General features: G+C 41.3%; 1 protein-coding gene, 1 long non-coding RNA gene and 1 pseudogene across 3 annotated transcripts in view; 2 read left to right on the forward strand and 1 right to left on the reverse strand.

Annotated features, from left to right (window-relative positions):
* Positions 1-20,239, reverse strand: part of LOC142082325 (uncharacterized) — a 63,480-nt gene that overhangs the window by 11,908 nt on the left and 31,333 nt on the right. The window lies entirely within an intron of this gene.
* LOC142082536 (interleukin-8-like) lies at positions 8,595-9,990 on the forward strand. Its single transcript, XM_075150650.1, has 3 exons — positions 8,595-8,780; positions 8,965-9,100; positions 9,887-9,990. Exons 1-3 carry the CDS (start codon positions 8,717-8,719, stop codon positions 9,972-9,974), a joined length of 288 nt encoding a protein of 95 aa, XP_075006751.1. The 5' UTR covers positions 8,595-8,716; the 3' UTR covers positions 9,975-9,990.
* Positions 14,202-17,094, forward strand: LOC142081547 (interleukin-8-like; annotated as a pseudogene).

Raw genomic sequence — 20,239 nt, forward strand, 5'->3', positions numbered from 1 at the left:
AGAGTGTTCACGCAATGATTTGTTGAGGAGGTTGTCTGAAAGTGAGAAATCTCTGAAGTCAGACATGGGACGTTTGAATCCAAATAAAACCTGAAAGATAGCTTTGGGGGATATAGGGAAGTAGGGATCTTTTTCCAAAACAAAATGAAGCCTACAGACAGCGTAAGGGCTACATTTTTGAGATGGCAGACAGCGAAGCTCAAAGTAACACGGTTTTGTTCACATCGGCTTCAGAGAAAGGGAAAACATTTTTAGTTGTGGTGATAGATTTGATGCTAGTACCGGAAAAAGGTGAACTGGGGAAGTTCTCACTCTCAGGGCGGCGTTACAAATCAGACAGTGAATGGTGAGCTTACAATGTTGCTCCATTTATTTCCTACCAGCTCTGAGGAATACCTAGTCTCTAAGGTTTGCTCCGTCAGACCTCCTGGGTATTGGGAAAGTCAGAGTTGCTTTTAGACCATGTCAAAGATTCCTAGGAAGGACACACCAAGTATGAAGGAGACAAAAAACTGTCTCAAAGTATCTCAAGTCCTTTAAGACTGGCAAATCCTTAGTGGATTTGGTGGAACAGAACTTGGCCAAATGCCTCAAGTAGAACAGTAAAACTAGAACACGTGAGGACAATCTTTTCCGGAGAGAACCTTTTAAACCTCATCAAAGGCAAAAAGTAGATGCAAACATAAAGCCTAAATGAGAAGAAGGGGTCCTAGGTCTCTTGCATTTCTCTTTTACTCTCCGGCAGTCTATGAGAAACTCTTCTGGAGGACATCTTGCTACCCAAGGAGTTTTTGTCATCCAAAACTGCAGAAATCATGGAGATTTTGCAGAAGCAGTGGAAATCTTTTCTGAAGAATATGTGTGATTGACAGGATGAACCTTATGAAAGACTGTCAGCCAGTGTGCAGTTGCGCATGCCACTTCAGAAATGAAAATGATAAAAGATGTGCTGGAATGAAAGCTTATAATGACTGTTAACGCTTCCCAAGCTCTCCAGCGGTTATTACACTTAAGAAGAATGGGGAAGGGATATTGTTTTGTGTGAGCGGTTAAACGTTCGGCTCGGTGACTACCCCCAGCGCATGCCTTACGCTCATAACGGATGGTTTCCTGGTTAACTGTACTGGCATTGGATACCTCAACAGGTTGGACTTAACAAACAGGTATTGGCAGACCTTCAGGAAAAAGTGCTGGGGAAAGTCGAACTCCTTGCTGTAGGTTTATATCCTTGATCTACATTAAAGAATCAGACGGTTGGGTTTGGCACGGACCACTAACGGTCTGTGTCAACACAGCTGTTTATGCTAAATTGAAGTGGGTAAATCCCTGTATCCTAATTACATTACTTTTTATAAGAGTAAATTAGCTCTGGGCTGGAAGTAAGAGAAACAGCGATATATGAGTAATTTTCACATCCTTCATTGAATCCCAATGACAAATACTTTTCCTACAATAAATAAATAGGAGAAGATGCCTTTTATTCAAAGAGAATCCAAGCCCAGAAAGGACAAACACTGAAGCGTAATACTGAAGAGGCGATTGGGTGGGAACGGCAGAGGGAGATTAGGGCTTTCAGAAGTTCAGGACACACCTTAGGAATGCTAAAGGTATAAAACCACTTGCAATTCTAACCGTGACAGTTCAAGCTAGCTCAGACCTCGGTTGATGGTGGTGTGGTTAACATGAGACCCGCAGTCATACTGTACACAAATCAGTCATACAGAGATAGGATCTACCTCAGATTAAGAAGTTGAGTCTGCGTAGGAAGTGTTTAGGTCAGATTACAAATGACTACTTTCAACTGTCAAGTACTTTCTTTTGAAAAAAATAGCTTCATCACGTCCCCCAAAGCACCAGGGTGAATTGCAAATGCACTACAAAGTTTGGATGTGAGGAGACATGAGTCAGAGTATAACTACCCAGATGGTTAGACACAGATTTACACATGGTATTTTTAATTTCAAGTTCACAAAATCTGAGAAACTTTACACACAAATAGAGTTGCTTTCCACAAGTGCTATAATACTGCAGGCAATCTATGGAGGCTTAAAAAATATGAATTCTGTCTTCGTATCACTGAGCCTTCAAAAATCTAGAGAGCTACTTGTGAGCGCCTGGAAAAAAACAAGGTGCAAATTCACAAACTCTCCCTGTCACACAAGTATTCTGGTTTGCTATTACGTACCTATGAGGAGTGGGAGAAGGCAAAACAGGTCGTACCTAAAGTATTCGGCTGACCTGCCGCTGACTTGTCATCAGTGTTACAAAATCCACTGGAGTTGAAGGAAGTTCTCCACAGCAGGAATTGCCAAGAAGTCAGAATAATGTAAATTATTCCCTGGGGTTTTCAATTTGATATAGGGACCAAATTACAACACGAAATGAAGGAAATGAGAGGGAAAGCCAGTAACAAGAGAAATTAGCTTGGTTCCCCTGAAAAACATTACCTTCCAGCACCGTGTTACCAGTCAGAAAAAGTATATGCTAGAGTTGCTGCCTTTGCTCTTTTTTCTTGAGGAGCAGGACTGGGTGGGAAGATACAGGACCCGGAGTCTGTTCCCATCGCAGCTGACTTTCCTGACTTCTGCCCAGCATCTGTAACAACTGCAGGAGAAAGCGGAATACCCAGATGCAACTGCAACGCAAATCCCTATTTGTACCTATCAGTAAGGGAAACCAACCTCTTCCACGGCAAATATTCAAAACCAACATACCACAGAGCAGAACAAACACAAATCGTTTATCTGCAAAAATTGATGCCATGCACTCAACAGGGCAAACATTTAACCTGTAAATAAACCAGCAGAAATGAATTCCCGGGGAAGAGTTATCTGCTTGGAGTCAACTAATGTTTTTGCGGTGTCCGACCAGCAGGACTCCACCAGAAGCAGATTCCTTAGGATGTGTTTGTTCCATTTCGGCCTCCAGTGTGGCACTTACTCAGGAGCATTCTCCCTCAGCTCCAGTGTCAGAGGTCTTTGTTAAGGAGCAAAAAACTCTGTCTTGGTTTCATGTGATGTAAAAGGTACATACAGTCTGCTCAATGACGATCAGTCCCGCGAGGAGCCGGCTCCCCACACAACGGGGATGGGCCCTCATGGATAAAATGCAGACTGCAGTTCCCTTCCTCTCCAAGTTCTTCTGTCTTCACACCCTTTGTTCTCTCAGGTGCAGGCAAGAAGCATACACGCAAGCCCTCTCTCTCCAGTTCAAACTGATTTTTGCTCCATACAGCTGAAATTCCGGAAATAAAAAATGCCTCGATGATTTACACGCAGGAATTTGAGGCCAGCGCACCCTCTCCTGTCTCCTAGTAGCTGTTGTGCTTCGCATCATCTCGCTGCCTCTGAGGTCAGGACCTTGTTCTCTTCAGATTTACATCCAATGCAGAAGCGTGACTCCATTCATTTTCATTTATTCCTGATTTACACCAAAAGGCAGATGATTAGAATGGCAAAAGCCATGTAGCACAGGGCTGTTAATTCTGCTTTGCTTTGCGATAGGCTTGAAAATACAATAGCTTTGGAAAAACTGTCATTATTTTATCCTCCTCCCTCAAGAAGATAAAGGCTACCTAGAAAACAAACTTCTCGTTGTGGCAGAGCTGAGGGGATAGGAACTTGCAAAGGGGAGGCCAGGCAGTAAGGGAGGGAGCGTGAGCAACTGGTACGCCTAAGTACCTTCTCCAGTCCTTTCCTTATTCTCAACTACTGCTTCTGCTCAGTCCGGGAAGTCTTGGCCTTGTCACATTAAATGAAATATTTGTTTGAGTAACTCTTTGGTTCATGTATTGTAATTGGTTTTCAGTTACTTACGATGATTAATGAAAAAAGGTATTTATTTAATATGAAAGACAACACATGGTGATACCAGCTGAAATACTGGAAAGTCCCTGAGTAATACTACTGCAATTTTTTTTTTCTCAAAAATGCAACTACTGCAATTAAACCACAGTGGTCGCTTTTGCTTTGAAAAAGTTGCTGCATGTTGAGTAGCATGAACATCCTGGTCATGCTTCAGGCAGCATCCTGTCCATTTTTTTTCTTTTCTCCCCCCCGCCTCCTACTTCCCTTTCTGGAGATGACTTCATTTCCTATGCAGTTACTACATACATGGGGAAACCCCAGGAATATACCAAGGCAGATATTTTCCATCAAACCTGATCAGTAAATGGCCTTTGATTGTATTGTGAATCGGCCAAAGGGCACAGAAAGGAAGGACTGCAATTTTGGCTTCCTTCAAACTGCTGAAAACTGTGAATAAAGTTCTGAGTCAACCATAAACGTTCTGCCTGAGGTTCAGGGACTTCGCTGAACCAATGCTCAACGTTGCCATTAACGAATTTCAGAAGTCCAGCTGCAAGGGTGGAGAATTAAATGCATAGCGCTAGGATCCAGAACAGCTAGCAAGACGAACAAAGGCAAATTAAGCTGGCTAACAGAAAAATCAGAAGACAGAGAAAGAAGTGATAGCGGTGGTTTTAGATGTGTTACATAATTGCTGGAGCGCTTGCTTGTGCTGCAGGGAGATCCAGGTCCTCTCCACGCAGAACTCAAAGGTGCTTCTCCTGCCTCGAAACCAGAGATTTCATCAGCAGTGTCGGTGGAAAAAAATATTCACCAGCATAGGTGTTGCAACCGTACTTCTCTGCAGCAAGAATCACGGGCCGCACGGAAAATACAGGAGTAGGGATCATCATCTCCCGCGCTGTGAGGAAGTAGCACTGTGCTACAGCAGAGCTCTGGCTCTCATCCTTGTTCTCAGAAGACTTTGTGCAACCTTATGACTAATTAATACTCCTTTGTTAAAGCACTTGCACAGTGACCTTTGTAACACCTGCCCAGCAGAGGACTGATTCAGAAAATAGACTTCACTCCATAATAGTGGTAAATATCAAGCATGAACAGCTTCAGGAAGAGGGGCAGAGACAACCACATGAATCCCAGTGAGGCTTTCCTGAGAAGAAGGGCTCATCAAAATGAGTTAGGCTTTCAGAATTGCCTAAAGAGAACAAGTATTTTTGTAGAGGGCTGACCCAGACACTGCTGAAGCTGATCAGGAAGATAGGTACTAACCATGCAGCTCCTGGTTGCATTTCTGGTTACAGCCGTTTATTCCATATCTTTCATATAAAAGTCATTCAGTGTGACAGTTGGCAAACTTAAAAATCTTGGGGTTTTTGTTGCTATCTAATTAAGAAGTAGTTAGGGGGAAAAGACATATATTTATGGTATTTGTAACTGTAAGTAAGTTTGCTGTTTGGCCCTCTCAAGTCAGTCAAGTCCTCAGGTAAGGTTCACAGTAGAGACTGTCTCACCGCCAAAATACAGATGACGCTAAAGACCCAGACTACCAGACAAAGACGCAAAGAAGCTGAGACATTTTCCCTTTGCAGACCAAAAGTATGCATAGATTTTGCATAGAGGGTCACAGAAGTAAAAGAAAATAAGAGGAAGAGTTTGCCTGAAGGAAATCTAAAGCCCAAGCAGGACTACCCTTTCCTGCTGAATCTAATATTCTTTAAAAAAACACCCCGACAGGAGTTGTCACATTCACTGACTCAGCTGCTCAGCTATTTCTATGTTTGGATATAAAATTCCAGGCATGAGGCAGGATTTCCAAAGATACCGTTGAGCAATCATGGAGGGAGATGAGGACAGAGCAGTGCAAGGGGCTCCCCAGGGGAAATAAACCCCCCACTGCTCACGGGAGCATAAGGAAATGTGAAGGTCCAGGTCACTCACAGGTCAGGGCGAGTTGGGGAGAAGCACACAGAAAATGATCTGAGAAACTCCAATTTTTTCACTCGGGTACCTCAAGCCCTCTCTTGCCTTTTGCTATACCATAGCATAACTGATGCAGAGGCCTTTATTAGCGGAATTAGCAAATTTTATGCCTGAGGTAGCACCTACAGATTGATTCGAACTAATCCAGCGCGTACCAGTTTGCTGCGTGATTTGGACAGGGGACTTCTGTACCACACGTCCAAGTTGGACGCAGGATAGTCTGCATTCCTGTGTGTCATACGTTGCTGATAAGCCCGTAATTTCTCAGAAATCTTATCATTTGGTAGGTGTTAAGGCACTCCTATGCCAGAAAATTGAAGCTTCTCAATAATTACATTTATGATCCTTATGATAAAAAAAGTGACAGCTGGAAGCTACCAGATATTGTTTATGATGCTCATATTTAAGGCTTAGAAATTACTCTCTTCAGTCAGAGACCGTACGCATTAGAAATTCAGCAGCTTTTAATTCACCTGCCTCACGCCTCCGAAACTAGGTCCTTGTAAAGAAATTGAAACAGCAGCTCCTCTCTTTCGCCCAAATCACAAGAGTTTACAGTAAAACATGTGATCTTTTCATTTATGGTTCACCTTTTCTGACTTCTCTCTGTAACCACAAAAGGAATTTTAGCTTTGTTGACTGCGGGTTTCTTGCAGGCCAAGTCTTCCGCTCACTACCTCTTCAATTACAAGTCAAAACACGGGCTCCAGAACTCTACTCAGTTGTTCCCATTGCTCCATATCGAGCTTTGTTATACTGTAATCATTATGTCATATACGATAGACGTAAGACACCTAAGCCCTTTCTTTATATTTGAGAGTAAAGTACAAGAGCCACATCTTATCTGGATCAAGAAAGCAGAAACAACGCTTCCTTAAAACACAACAGGCGGTAGGTTTTACGCAAAGAAGACAAAGAATAACACCTTCATTGCATATACAGTGCAGAAGCAATAATTTCATCTTTGAGCTAATGAAAATCATTAATGAAATTAAAGACAAAGAACAGTTTCTTGGGTTTATTTGGAAAAGAGGTCTACGCTCCTCAGGCAGTGCAATTTATCCGTCCATTTTCTCCTTGTATGCAGGCCAGAAGACACTTCCATTGATACTCTCATTTGCATTTCTGTAAACAGTTTGCTGTGCATGGAATTAGTGTGTTAGGAGGAAATAAAAGAGATGGGAATGAACGACCCAGTCTATGCTGCTATCAGGCAACAGGACAACATTTTGTAAAAAGAGATCACCTGGAGATGTGATAAAGGTCTACAGAATTACGAAGGAGACAGAAATCAGGGATAAGGATCAATATCTAACTCTTGTTTTCCCGTAAAAGAATCAGGAGGCATCAAATGAAACCAGGCTCAGAGTGGGAGACTACTAGGGATAAGTCTCAAACACACTTGATCTTTTCCTACACATTCCTAGACATCCCCTGATGGCCATGATTGAAGAGCGGATACTCACTAGGCAGACCTCTGGTTGGACACAGAAGGGCTGTAATTAAGTGCTTGCGTGCTCACATTAGCTAATCCAGCTATGTTCACCGCAAGCTCAAAATTTACAGGAAAAACAGGTGCTTAATTCCATATCTACACTTCTTATTAGGCTACTATTCAGAACACATCCTCTCAGACTATTTATAAACTTAATTGTGTAAAACTACAGACACTGATGTATACGGTAATATTAAGTGAATTTCAGTCTGGCGTACATAAATCTCTGTGTCCTTCATGATCAGTCAGAGAACAATAAGCCTATATTCATTCATATCTGGTCCTACGCTTTGTTCCTTTGACCGTCTCCATTACCGGGCAGAAGAACAATAACGGGATTCCTTAATGTTTAACCCAAAAAAGCCCACGTGTGTTTTAGTATTATTTTCTGTTGTTAATAAAAACGGTTGTACATCTCTGACTTTATCTGAATAAACCTCCTTCATGATCCCATCTTCACTTTTCCTTTAATTTTACCATAATCGGAAGAAATCTTCTCTTTACAGGGTCAAATTTAAATTTGCAAAAGTGCCTCAATTTATTTCAGAAGCAGAATCCTGCAGCAACTTTTAGAACTTTACTCTGCCCAAATTCAAAGCAGCAAACAGTTAAGAAGTTTTGGCTTCAGAAGAAGGAGTCATCCTCAGAAAAAATCCACCTGATTAGGCAAAGCAATTCATCATATCATAATAATATATCCCGTCTGTTCTCAATAGTACGACAAAGTCAGTCTGGATTCTGTTGCTTATTTCAGTGATGTTAGGTTTTAATGTATCAAAAAGTACTGTAAGTATTTCTGCAGAAGTTATCTCAGCATGTAAAGACCTTTTGAAATGTAGTTGCATGTAAGGACAAGGGGAGCTCATTAAAATCCAGTTCTAGTAACTATCCTTCCTACAAAGCATTAGCTCCTACTTCTGTCGTGTCTTAAAATGAAAAAAAATCAAAGCCCAAAGACACACAGAGGGAAAATCACAGATCAAATGCCTTCCGCCAGAAGTGGAAATTCACAAAGAGTAACATAACAACAACGGCAAAAGTGCTAAGGTACAGAAGAAAATAATCACGGAAGTAGACTATTACAAAAACCCTGTAGGTTCCACAAAGCTAAATACAGGGCAATTTTGTACATATTCTGTGTTTTTATATTTCTTTACTTTATCAAGTGCTTTATGTTAATGAAAAGCAATTTCGTGGTCATCTAGGGAAAGGGGCTTCCCCACTCACCTGTGACTCATTTCACAGTAGCATCTTACGGGTTCGGAGTTTCCGCGGGTATGACCCACCCGTGACGCTGGAGTGCAGGGGGGAGCCGAGGCAGTATATAAACAGGGCAGGTCCCAGGGCACAGGCACCTGCCACCCCTGGGGCTGCGGGAGCTCACCTCACCACAGAACCAGGCCCAGGCGACACACGGAAGAAACGCTCTTGCATCATGACGGGCAAGGCTGTGGCTGCTGTCCTGACTCTTCTCCTGATCTCGGCGGTTGGAATAGAAGGTAAAGAAACCCCTCCTAAAGCTCTCCTAACTAATCGCTAGTGTAAATGCTGATGGGGGAGCGACTATGCTGCCTTACGAGTGCAGCACATAACTCTTCTAATACCGTAAGCAAAAAGAACACATGGTGCTTCCCGTGGAAACAGTGAAACAGTCCACCTTTTTGTTTTCTGCTTGTTTTACAGGTAATGCCCTGCCACGCTCAGCGATTGAACTCCGGTGCCAGTGTGTAGGCACCCATTCCAAATTCATCCATCCCAAGTTCATTCATAATGTGAACCTCACCCCCAGTGGACCTCACTGCAAGAACGTTGAAGTCATGTAAGTGCTTTTGCAAAATCCTCCCGATTACTTAACAAGAAGGAAATAGATTTTACATTGAGGATGATGTAAGTGTTCTTTGAAAGATGTAACAAGCCAGCAGGCGCGGCTACTCAGAATGCAGAACAGCAACGCTCGTTGCTCTTACAAACGATACGCTACGTGTTGTAAGTTGCGTGCTGTTTTTGCCAGTCTCTACTTTTTAAACACCCCACGCAATATTTCAACCGAAACCCGCAGTCGACAGACAGCAAATAACTTTCCAAAACTCTGAATTCCACCAGCATGTGAGCAGAGAATTAAACTCAAGTGATCAAAACATGAATTTTAACAGCTAGGTCAAAAATAGTATCACACTTATAGTTAAGTCAATGAAAAAACTACCATAGGCATACAGATCATATAATCCGGTCACAATTACAGAACTCTTACTGTAACAAAATTCCTACGGACTGGGCAGTACAGTTTCTGAATCAAGATGGAAAGATTTAGCCCTTCAGTTAAACGCCATCACAAATACAAAGCAAGGCGGGGGAAAAAAAGAAGCAATTTTGAAAAGCGTGAGAGTCCTGCAAATGATTTAATGCACTCAAACAAACAGATATGAGAAGATATGAAACCGTTTTTAAAAAAAAAAATTTATGTTAGGCTACAGCCTCAACTGATACAGCTTAAAGTAAAGGAGAAGATGTAAGTGTACGCCTAGAATGATGTTCTGAGAGAAAAGGGAAATTGCCTTGGAATTCACTAAGTAGACCTTTTCCCTTCCTTTCTTCTCTGTTGCAGAGCTACCCTGACAGACGGTAGAGAAGTGTGCCTGGAGCCCACTGCTCCCTGGGTGAAGCTGATCATCAAAGCAATTCTGGACAAGTGAGTCATTTGTTCTCAGTGAGCATGGCTTATCAAAAAACTGCATTTGAAATGAGCGAGCAAACACGTACAGCGTAAAGTATTCAAAAATTCTGTCTCCGCAGGCAGTTACTAGCGTTTGTGTTCACTAACTGGGACAAACACTGTGATTGCTTTGAGCTTTAATTATAGCATTAGGTTCAATCCCTTACCGCGCCACACGCCCCACGTGTACGTTAGCTACATCTCTCGTAAGGCACAAGCATACTGAAAACCTGCAGCTCACGTGCTCAGGAAATCCAGGCATTAACCGACCGGTTTTCTTTCGCTTGCAATGGTAGAAAGCAACAATCGGTTTCTCAAAACTAACGGCATTTAGATGAGTAGGGGAAAAATCAGGCCCAAAAGGTGTCAAGTGAAGCATCAAACTACGGAAGCCCACAGTTACTGAGTACTTGTGAAAAATTCACAATGTACCAGTGTCTTTTAGGTTCAGTAACAGCTTTTAAGGGGCTTGGACACAGAAGCACAAACCCGTAGTGGTGGATTTCATCTGATTCCAGCGAGCGATACCTGTTTCATGGACAAGTTCTAACGGTCTCCTTTTCCATTTTCTTCCTTTCTAGGGCAAACGCCAAACCTGAGACAGAGTACTAAGGTGAAGAAGAAAAATGTCCGAACTCTTCCAGGAAGGCAAAAATGGGAGAGGCGCTCATCCAGCTTCGGGCAGCTCACCTCCTCCTGCCTCCTACATTCACCCTTCTAACAGCATCTAGAGAATATGGATTCCCTGTTTTTATAGATAGTCGACAACAGTACTTTAAGTCTTTTAAAGAGGTCTCATTACGTAGGAGAGAAACCACCGACACCACAAAAAGCTGGCAGAAAAAACAGCTTGTGAAAGGAGATGGAGACGATTCTGGAGTCATTTTGGCTAAACACAGCTGGATCAGTGCAGTGCGCTCTCAGCAGCGCTTTCACTAAATAACGCCTTCCCTTTTTGCTAACGGTTTAGGAAAAGACCAGCGACTCCTTCTCTCCAGGAAACCACAGATAGGTAGCATCAGCTGTACCTAGGTCACTGCCACTCAGAGTGGGCTACTGACCGGAAAAGGGGAGCTTGCAAAATCAGGAAGCTAAAATTCTGAGACATCGGGTTTTGTGCCATCGTTTTCAAGACACTATTTATTGTGAATTAGTGTTGTGAAGGTATAAACATATATTTTAATGCCATCTTTTGGTTAGAAAAAAGCACTTTATTTATTTATATATTTATTTTTATTTATTTCCTTTTGCATATTTATTTCCTTTTGCATAAGAATGTAGTTGGTCTTCAATGTTTGTTTGATTATTTATTTATTTATTTATAGAAAATATTTGTTTATATACCTAATAAATCCTTGTTGAAATGTTTTCACTTCAGTATTGTGTGTTATTAATTTCCTTATTGAAATACAGAACTGAAAAAGAGGATGCATTTTCTTTCATTTTGTATCACATAATGGGTTCTCAGAAGGGCAAGTGGTGGCTGAGTTGGGGGCGGGGGGGGCGCAGCTAATTACAACAGCAAATTCTCGCCTCCCGTGAGTGCAGATGGTTTGCAATAGGAGGAATTATAAAAATGATCTACTTTCTTCCTCTTTTGTTGCCAGACTCAGTGTTTTCAGAAGTCTGGGTGATAAAATTCACAGATAGAAAGTCATGAACAAATAATGGTTAGTCACAGAAATTCCAAGGCCATAGCAGTGGTGGTGCTCAGACAGCACGTCAGCTGAGAATCTGGCACTGAACAAGGTTTTTCATTGACTTAAATAAGCAGGGAAACCTGATAAACATTAAGGAAGTCACTGAGCATCCTCCCTAATTCCAGTGAGGAGGGAAGACTACATCAGGAGAAATCCTAAGAAACAGAGCTCTGATTGTATAGCCACGCACCTGCCTGTGACACAGCGATTTACAGAGGAATGGCTGGAATACGAGCAGTAAACACTTGAGAAAATGGAGAAGTTGGGCAAACGTTTTGATATTTGTTTTTCTTCGGACTTTTCCAACAAGGAGCCACTCCGTATTCTGCACAAACAGCTCATGTTTGCTCATGGTGCAAGATAAAAAGGGAGTTTCTGGTACTGTTTGAGCAAGCTCTTGTGCAAAATGGCAACTATCCCAACCACACTTTGCTCCCTATTCCCATCTCTGCCCCAGTCCCACAGCACTGCATCACACAGCCTGCTAGACCTCATCCTCAGAACGTAAAGGAGACAAAGATTCTCAAGGGGACAGGTTTTGTTCAGACTTGTCTTACAACACTAAGCCTTCCTGTTTCCCCAGTGATTTTTACAAGCCGGCTTCTTTCCGAAATCTAATTTGGAGGTAAGCACGCTAGAAATACCAGCCAAGAATGGGGAGAGGCGGGGAAGAACCACTTTATACGCACGCCCATGAAAGTATGTGCGTACCCTAAAGGACTTGGCACCAGTTTTAGTGCTATATAGATACTTATAGTAAGCGTGTAACCTTTGTCACCAGCCAGATCCCAGTCAAGTTACTGGGAGCTGAATCACGGCCAAGGAAGGGCTCTTCTCATAAATTCTTCTATCCAAAACGTTAGCAATGGCTGCGCTCCCAGGATCCCAGGAAGAACATCTGCACAGCGGCTGAACCGTATCCCCTCTTTCTCCACAGGTTATCACTCATCACTGAGACATCGTTCAGAGGCTGGCTAGAAATGATAAAATATTTCATTTCTTTTCTGTGTGCACTCACAAGATACCTTTCGTAGGAACACAACGACAACCCTCACGCTTCCAAAACCGTGTTTCAGCGCTCTCAGAGGCTGCTAGGAGAAGTACTGCAGCTCTTCTGACTTGATGACTACCTTGGTCAAACGTGGGCTGTTCTTCCGTGTTGCTTGTGCTTTGCTAATACTGTCTCTCGAAAGCTGAACTCGGACTCCCTGAAATGACTGATTCTCCTGGCAAAATATTTTTACGTTGAGATACTTAACCATTAAACCAGTTATGAACTAGTTAACAATCTTAGCTAACGTATCCAAAGCGTTGTCCTGCTCCCCAGCGAGCAAAAGCCAGACACTATGTACGTCCAGGATAAACGGCCATCTCCCCTACGTACAATACTAAGGCTCTCATTCGCCAGGCTCCTTCTTTTCAAAACCCAATTGCTTTCTTAACTTTAGTAACGTACGGAAATTCACATGGACTACATATTTTATCAGATCACAATTTGGTCTGGTTTCTTTCCTTGAGACCACTTTTTTTTCACCTCACAAAACCAAGAACATCCAATATCCTAATGACTAAACCATACACACTCTAGAAACGGATTCCTGAGGAACACTCAAGAGATTTCACTTACGACATGTGTTTATCTTCTGTTTTAAACACCTATGATTATTCTAGATGCATGAGGTTAGAAAGAAAAACAAGTAACTTCCTAAGTGCTTATTTTAATCAGGTGTTATTACAACTCTTATTGTCAGATACTTTCTCTTCTCATATTCTGAACAAATGGAATTTTCAGAAGAGCTTAAGTGACTTAGGTGACAACGCCTCAGTCATTTTAAGCTCATCTATTCCTCTTCCATGACTAGAGAAGCTTTTCAGTACAGAATTAAGCATCTAAATCTCTTTAGCCAAACTGATAATGACAAAATCCTTTCAGAGAACAATAGAAACTAGTTATGTCTTGCCTTCATAAGACACTGGCTAAAAAACTTCATTGGAGTCATACCAAAATACAGTCCGTAAGACTGGGATGAAAAGTTCCCGTAATTATGTTGGGTAAAAGTTTTTGCACGAGGCGTTTAAACTCAATGCAAAGAGCTGAACACAAATTCTACGTTCAGAGAGGGGGGAAAAAAGTCTCTTTATTTTGGGTTGGGGGGTTGCCTGGCAATGCTCTATTGATTTCCAAGTGCAAGCTCAGCATTGTTGCTTAAAACTAATATCCCATGAAGAAGCGCAAACAGAAAGCGATGCATAAAAATCACAATTTAAAGAAATAATTAAAAAAATACAGCAGCAGAAGTAAGTTAGGGAATTCTGAAGTGCCACTGAACGGACTGTGCAGAGATCTGGATTTCTTACGCAACACTCTCACGTATTAGGAAACCTGTGCGTACAGAACACACTTGTTCAACACTTAGGCTGCTGGGAGTGCACCCTTCCAATATAAAACCTGGTGCGAAACAGAACCATAGCAGGACGTCTGTCAAGAAGAAAACTTCTGCACAGCAATGGATGGCAAATCTGTTGCTGCTGCTTTGGTTCTCTATCTGGTCTTAATGGCAGGGTCAGAAGGTAAGAAAATGATTTCTTGAAACTCACATAACCGATGAATAAACATACAGATGCAAATACAAGTGGGCTTATGCTATGTTCATGTTGACGTTTTGCAAGAGATGTGCATCTTCAATAAATCGTCATTCAGAAATAAAATTATCATTTGTATTTGCATCTCTTAGGATGCTGTGGCCGTTTCTCGGGGCTAAAATATGCTTCTGTCAGGAAATCAGTTTATTCCTATGCCATAATATTTGCGTAACCCTAGATTTTAAGAAATGCTTGAATTAAGACAGGACCTTTTTTCTAAACGTTTCTAAACGTTTTTTCTAAACATTTTTCTAAACATCTCTTTTCCAAATGACAACTTACTCCTACTTGTACTTTTATTCTTGGTAGGCAGGTCGATGATAGTGTTTCCTCAAAGCAAGAATTATGCAATTTGCAGAAGAGAATAAAGAATAAGAGCAGATGATCATGGCAGAAACTAGTAAACAATATATGGACATAGTTAATGACGTTAACCTACTTTGTTCAAGTGATGCCATTTAGATGTAGCGTCTGGCCAGGCACAAATGCACTATGAAAACATCTAAGTATTTTCACTTACAGATACAAGTTTAACTTTAAATGCATCGGCACACCAACAGCTCTGAAAATGTAACTGCTGCTGTTGGGCAGATGCAGTTAATTTTATCTCAAAGTCTTCAGCATACGCTTTGCTTCACAGGAGCAAACAATGAGATTGTTCATTTACCTAGACATAACTTATTTTTGTTCTACAGGTAAGGCCCTGGCAAAGACAGAGGAAAAAGGCTTCCAGTGCCTGTGCATAAGCACTCATTCCAAGTTTATCCCTCCCAAGGCTATTCAGAACGTGAGATTAAGCCAAAGAGGACCTCGCTGCAAAAATGTGGAAATCATGTGAGCACTTTTGCAAAATAGCATCTTGCTTTCAATCGGATGAAGGCACTTGGCATTTCACACCCTAGTTACTTATTTACTTTGGGTGGAATTACATATCCCTTGCAAAGCCTCATAGACACTAAGTATAAGGTATTAGGCCTTCTATCCAAAGGAATGAGCTAATTTCCTGCCAATGTTACAAGCCACTTACAGTATTTTAAAAGTCTCTCTGTGCTAATATCTTAATTATGACCAACAATCAGAGGAGAGAATTAGATGCCCATAACACATTCAGGATACGATGAATAATTTAGACAATGAAGAATCAATCAAAGATGCAATCTTGATCGCATTGACATGAACTCAAACAATTTCCGCTAACTTGGTCTGCATGTGGCATAGCTGGAAACGCCGCGAGTTACTCCCTATGTCAGAATTGCATATTGAGCATTTTCCTGTGCGAGGAGTGTGGAATTTAAATTGTAAAACCTGTGTGAGTACAAAGTAAAAGATACGGTGAGCTTCATTTAAAATCACATCAGGAACTATTCACATTAATTGGATCAATGCATTCATGTAAACAGAAGGGAGCTTTCAGGTTTTTCTGCCTTCACTATGGTTTCATAGCGAAAGCAAATAATACTTGTACGATCATACCTTCTGTGCAGCGTTGCATGTCATACAGCTCCACCTCACTGGTAATTGGTTATTTCAGCCAGGTTTGATTTTAAAAAAAAGAAGTTTCCAAGATAATTAAGTTCCTGAAAAATCTGCTAAACTATGACCAGATAGAGAACAGAAACCAAATAAAACATTCATCAGGCTCATTAAAAAGATTGCATCGTAAGCACCTATACTGACATCATTCATTTAAAAAAAAAAAAAAACAACAAAAACTTAAATGCCCAAGTATAGAAAAAGTATAGGAAAATCATTTTTCCCTAGTTCTCTCAGAAATGCTAGCTGGAAAGTATCAAACAAGTTTAATAAACAAAAGTTTGCACCATGTCCTCCGGTCACTTAATTGAAAAATAGCCAAGATAAAATTCAAAGCATCAGGAGAGTGGGAGGGATCCACCCAGCCTTCTTTGTTTCTTTCTTGGCAGAGCTACGCTGAAAGGTGGCAGACAAGTCTGTTTGGAACCCACTGCTCCCTGGGTCCGGCTCACTGTAAAGGCTATTTTGGCCAGGTAAGTTGTTCTCTTTAGTAAAACATCTTCAGCTGAAAGCTATTTTTAGAAGGCGTATTTTAATTTCTCGGCATGAAGATGTTCACCCTCTTCAGGCGTTGGTAATTCTTTCCAACGGTTCTCTCTAAATCTATATTTCTAAATGCCTGAGGATTAAAATTGTTTCCTAGCTTTGATACCTTCCCTGTGGGTTAAGCCACCCAAAAGGCCACGGGTATGATGCACCTAAACATCCGCTGAGAAACAGCACAATCTGGGTGCGTGTTTGACATTTCCAAAAATCAAGCTTTAGAAGACTCACTTCCTCCTTCTGGGTATAATTCAGATGTACAGCCGGCTTATTAGCTTTCACTGCTGCAAATGGGGACAATCGGGTCCCTACTTCGCACAATTTGGACACAGGCATACAGAAGTCCTTTCTGTTGGAGCAGTACTTGTGTAAACATAGGACTTTTTTTGTCTTTGCACATATGTCAATTGGTTGATACAGTAAAAATAGGTCATTAACAACTTGTCAGCACCTGTTGCTCTCCCTGTGGCTTGTATTAATGGTAATTGTTTCATTAATAAATTTCTGAATTCACTTTGTACTTCATCTAATTACAGGGCCAGAGACAATACTGACTCACCAATCAAAGAAAAGTCAAGGAAAAATATACCTTGGAGTTTTTCAAGGATATGAAATGAGAGGAAACGCGTGCTGACGAGAATGTCAAGGAACACACCCCCCTTCCGCTACTACAAATTATGACATTTGATTATTTTTTTTTTTCCCCGAGACGGTTGCCGAGTCTCCTTATTTCCTTTGCTGTGTCTATCTCTAAAACTCTATCTGTGGTGGATCAAGGAGTTCAAGCTTAAGTTCAAGTTTTAGTGCTGTAAGGACAAGAATAAACAAGAGGAAATTAGTTACCCTTAAATGGCCTTACTTAAAGTAGAAATAGAGAAAGGATACAATTTGTAAACTGAAGAATAAACGTATAATAAGGAAGAGTCTGTGTAGCTTTGAAGGAAGTCTTCTTTCACGCACTCGTTACAGTTCGTTGAAGGTGACAACAAGCCGATGGATGTGGAAGGTCCAACAGGTGTAGTCAAACTGTCGTTCTGAAATCCTTTCACAACCCTCACCAAACATTAGAAACAACGAGGCATTCTAGGCTCATCATCAGCACATCGGACAGAGATCTTGAGATCATGCAAAGTTGTACGACAGGAGTATCAGATCAGGGCTCAGCAGTGAAAAAAACTTCAGAACCAAACCAAAAAAAAACCCCAGAAACCCAACCCATCCAAACATAATGTTAGGAGTTACTAGGGCACGAATAAGAACTAACTACTAAAATTTGTTATGCCACTGTGTAACTGCGAGATTCACCCACACGCAGAGCACTGTGCAGCCCCTGGCTCCCATCTTCAAGACGACAGAGTAGAGTCGGGAAAGGTTGAAGGTAATGCAACAAAGGTGAACAAATGCTCCATACGAGAAGTGATGAAGCAAACCAGGTCTCTTTCCTTCAAAAGTGAGGTACCTCTGGGTGGCCATGAGAGAAGGGAATTCACATTCATTTCTCCACGAAAGAACCATCTTTGAGAAAGTGGCAGAGCTCCTCCAGCAAGCCGCTCCTGACAGCTGTAGCAATGTGTTCTACAAAGACCAAAGATTACTTCATTTTCTATGAGTACCCAGAAAGTAATTTTTTTGGCGGCCTATCTTTAAAATGATCTATGAGACATGCCACTCACTGGAATGGGGAATGCTGATTAAAATGCGACTGAAGGAAATGAAGACTGTTTGTAAGTGACTTTAGCTAAACGGTATTTGACTGGGTGTACCTGCAGCACAGCTGCAAGCAAATAAGCACGGACTGACACCTAAAACACCTCCTGTGAGGTGCTTCGCTAGTCTCATCAACAGATCCAAGTCACTGCTAGCCTATTCTAATGACTATGAGTTAAGGGCTTTCAGAAGGAAGCAGCTAAAATTAGAGATAGTAAATCACCTGTGCTATTTCTGAAGTGGCATTTATTGTGCTGTAGTTTCCACTTACAGATAGGAAGATGCAGGCAGAGACAAATATATACAAAAAGAAGTTTACAAGTCATATTTCTGAAGAAAAGAACACATTATTTATTTTAATATAAAAGGCAATATTTTGCAACTTTTTTCCCTCACGTTAGTTCTACCCGATACTATAATAGACCATATTTTTTGCTTTGCAAAAGGATTTTGCAGCTTACATATTTATTATGTTAATTGTTACTGCTCAAGGGTCCAGGAGCCTGCTTGTAAGACTAAACATCGGTTTAATGTGTTAATTCCCATTGCATTTATAGTTAATTTCTTTCTACCGTCAAAAAGGGTGTTAAACATGTTTCCTCTTAATGATTTGCTACACGTCATTTATGCCTGGCAATATAAATCTACTTTCCGAGGATAGAAAGCGCTGAAGTGCAGATTCTAGCAGCGATCACCAGACCAGAGATACGCGGTCAGAGCAATGGAGGACTGCAGGCAAAAATACCATGGCTGCCCTGTGGAGTTTGATCTTCTGAGCCCCAGGGTGGGAGAGTGGGGTTTGGGGGGATAGCCACAGACTAGACATGTAGGAAACTCTCAGGGCAGTTTCGTTCTTGACAGGGACTGACCCCCGCTGGAACCCCCAACCAGAGCAACTCTGGATTCAAATCTGAATTCGTAAGCTGACTAAATACACCGATTGTTCCTTCCCACTGCTGCCCCCCCAAGTTTTGGTAAACAGTGAGATTTGATCTATCGAGCGGCTTGAGATCCAATGGATCAGCAAGTTTATATGTAACAGCTTTTATGCAAAACAGATCTCCTGTACACTACTAAACGGTATTTTTTTATTCAAGATTCAGATGTTTACATTTTTGCACTTCTTTCATAGGCAGGCTATCTACCTGCGTTCACCTGAGCGCTACAGAGAAACTCTCCATCTCTATGCATGCCCTGCCGCGACTGCATTGCCCAGGAAGTGTTCAGGCTAACATCTGCCAAGCTGCATTGGGTGTAGTCTAAGCAGACAGTAAGATGACAGCAACCGACATTTTAAGAGTCAGAGATGAAAGCATGACGTATATTATGTCTACTGACCACTTCTAATTTAATCAAAAGTTCCCAGCACGAACTTCTTAAAACTTACCATGTGTTTCCTCTCGCCAGTTCCATATCTTACTTCCACAGTCAGAAAATGCTTCCTGCCAAACTCACGGAAGGGAAATGCAACTAGAGCAATAAACACAGCCTTCATAGAGCAGGTAAAACCCCAGCTGCTGGTCCCTAACAATTCTCTAGTTGGACTTAGTATCTCCTCTGTCAATACCAGGTAGATTGAATTTATTTTTAATATGAATATTTGTTAATATTTGCTAATGGTTTATTTTAGTATTATAATGAATATTAACGTATCATTTTCTAGTCTTACTAGATACCTTCTATTAATATCGCCAATGACTTTTCATATTGAAATGGATCAAATGAAACATTTCGTTGAACTCACAACAATTTTTTAACTGAAAGCTACAATCAGAATTGTTTTCCAGCAGAGCTGAAACGTATATCATGAATAAATATGCAGTCACATAAATATATACTTATACTGTTATATTTATAAATACATAAATTAAAAGGCAAATAAACTCAAAAGCTGTACTGCTATTTTGTGATTGCAGAGGGATTCAGGAAAGTCCAGCACTTGCCGTGATCTGACTAAGGGTACATAACCATCTATATTTAGACACTTAAGTTTGAAAAAGATCACAAACTGACCTAAGCTTTTCTCCATTCTTTGCTATCACTTCCTCACACAGCAAGTCAAAAACCAGATGTTCAGGAGACATTCTGCTTTTCACGTATCTGCTCCCTACGCTCTGCC

Source organism: Calonectris borealis, chromosome 4, assembly GCF_964195595.1.
Source record: "Calonectris borealis chromosome 4, bCalBor7.hap1.2, whole genome shotgun sequence".
Taxonomy (NCBI): domain Eukaryota; kingdom Metazoa; phylum Chordata; class Aves; order Procellariiformes; family Procellariidae; genus Calonectris; species Calonectris borealis.

What these genes read in the sequence shown, in the direction of transcription:
- LOC142082536 (XM_075150650.1), top strand. Translation starts at nt 8,717, where the DNA reads ATGACGGGCAAGGCTGTGGCTGCTGTCCTGACTCTTCTCCTGATCTCG. An exon ending in CTCGGCGGTTGGAATAGAAG is followed by an intron (nt 8,781 to 8,964) that starts GTAAAGAAACCC and finishes CTTGTTTTACAG; the next exon opens with GTAATGCCCTGCCACGCTCA. An exon ending in TGCAAGAACGTTGAAGTCAT is followed by an intron (nt 9,101 to 9,886) that starts GTAAGTGCTTTT and finishes TCTCTGTTGCAG; the next exon opens with AGCTACCCTGACAGACGGTA.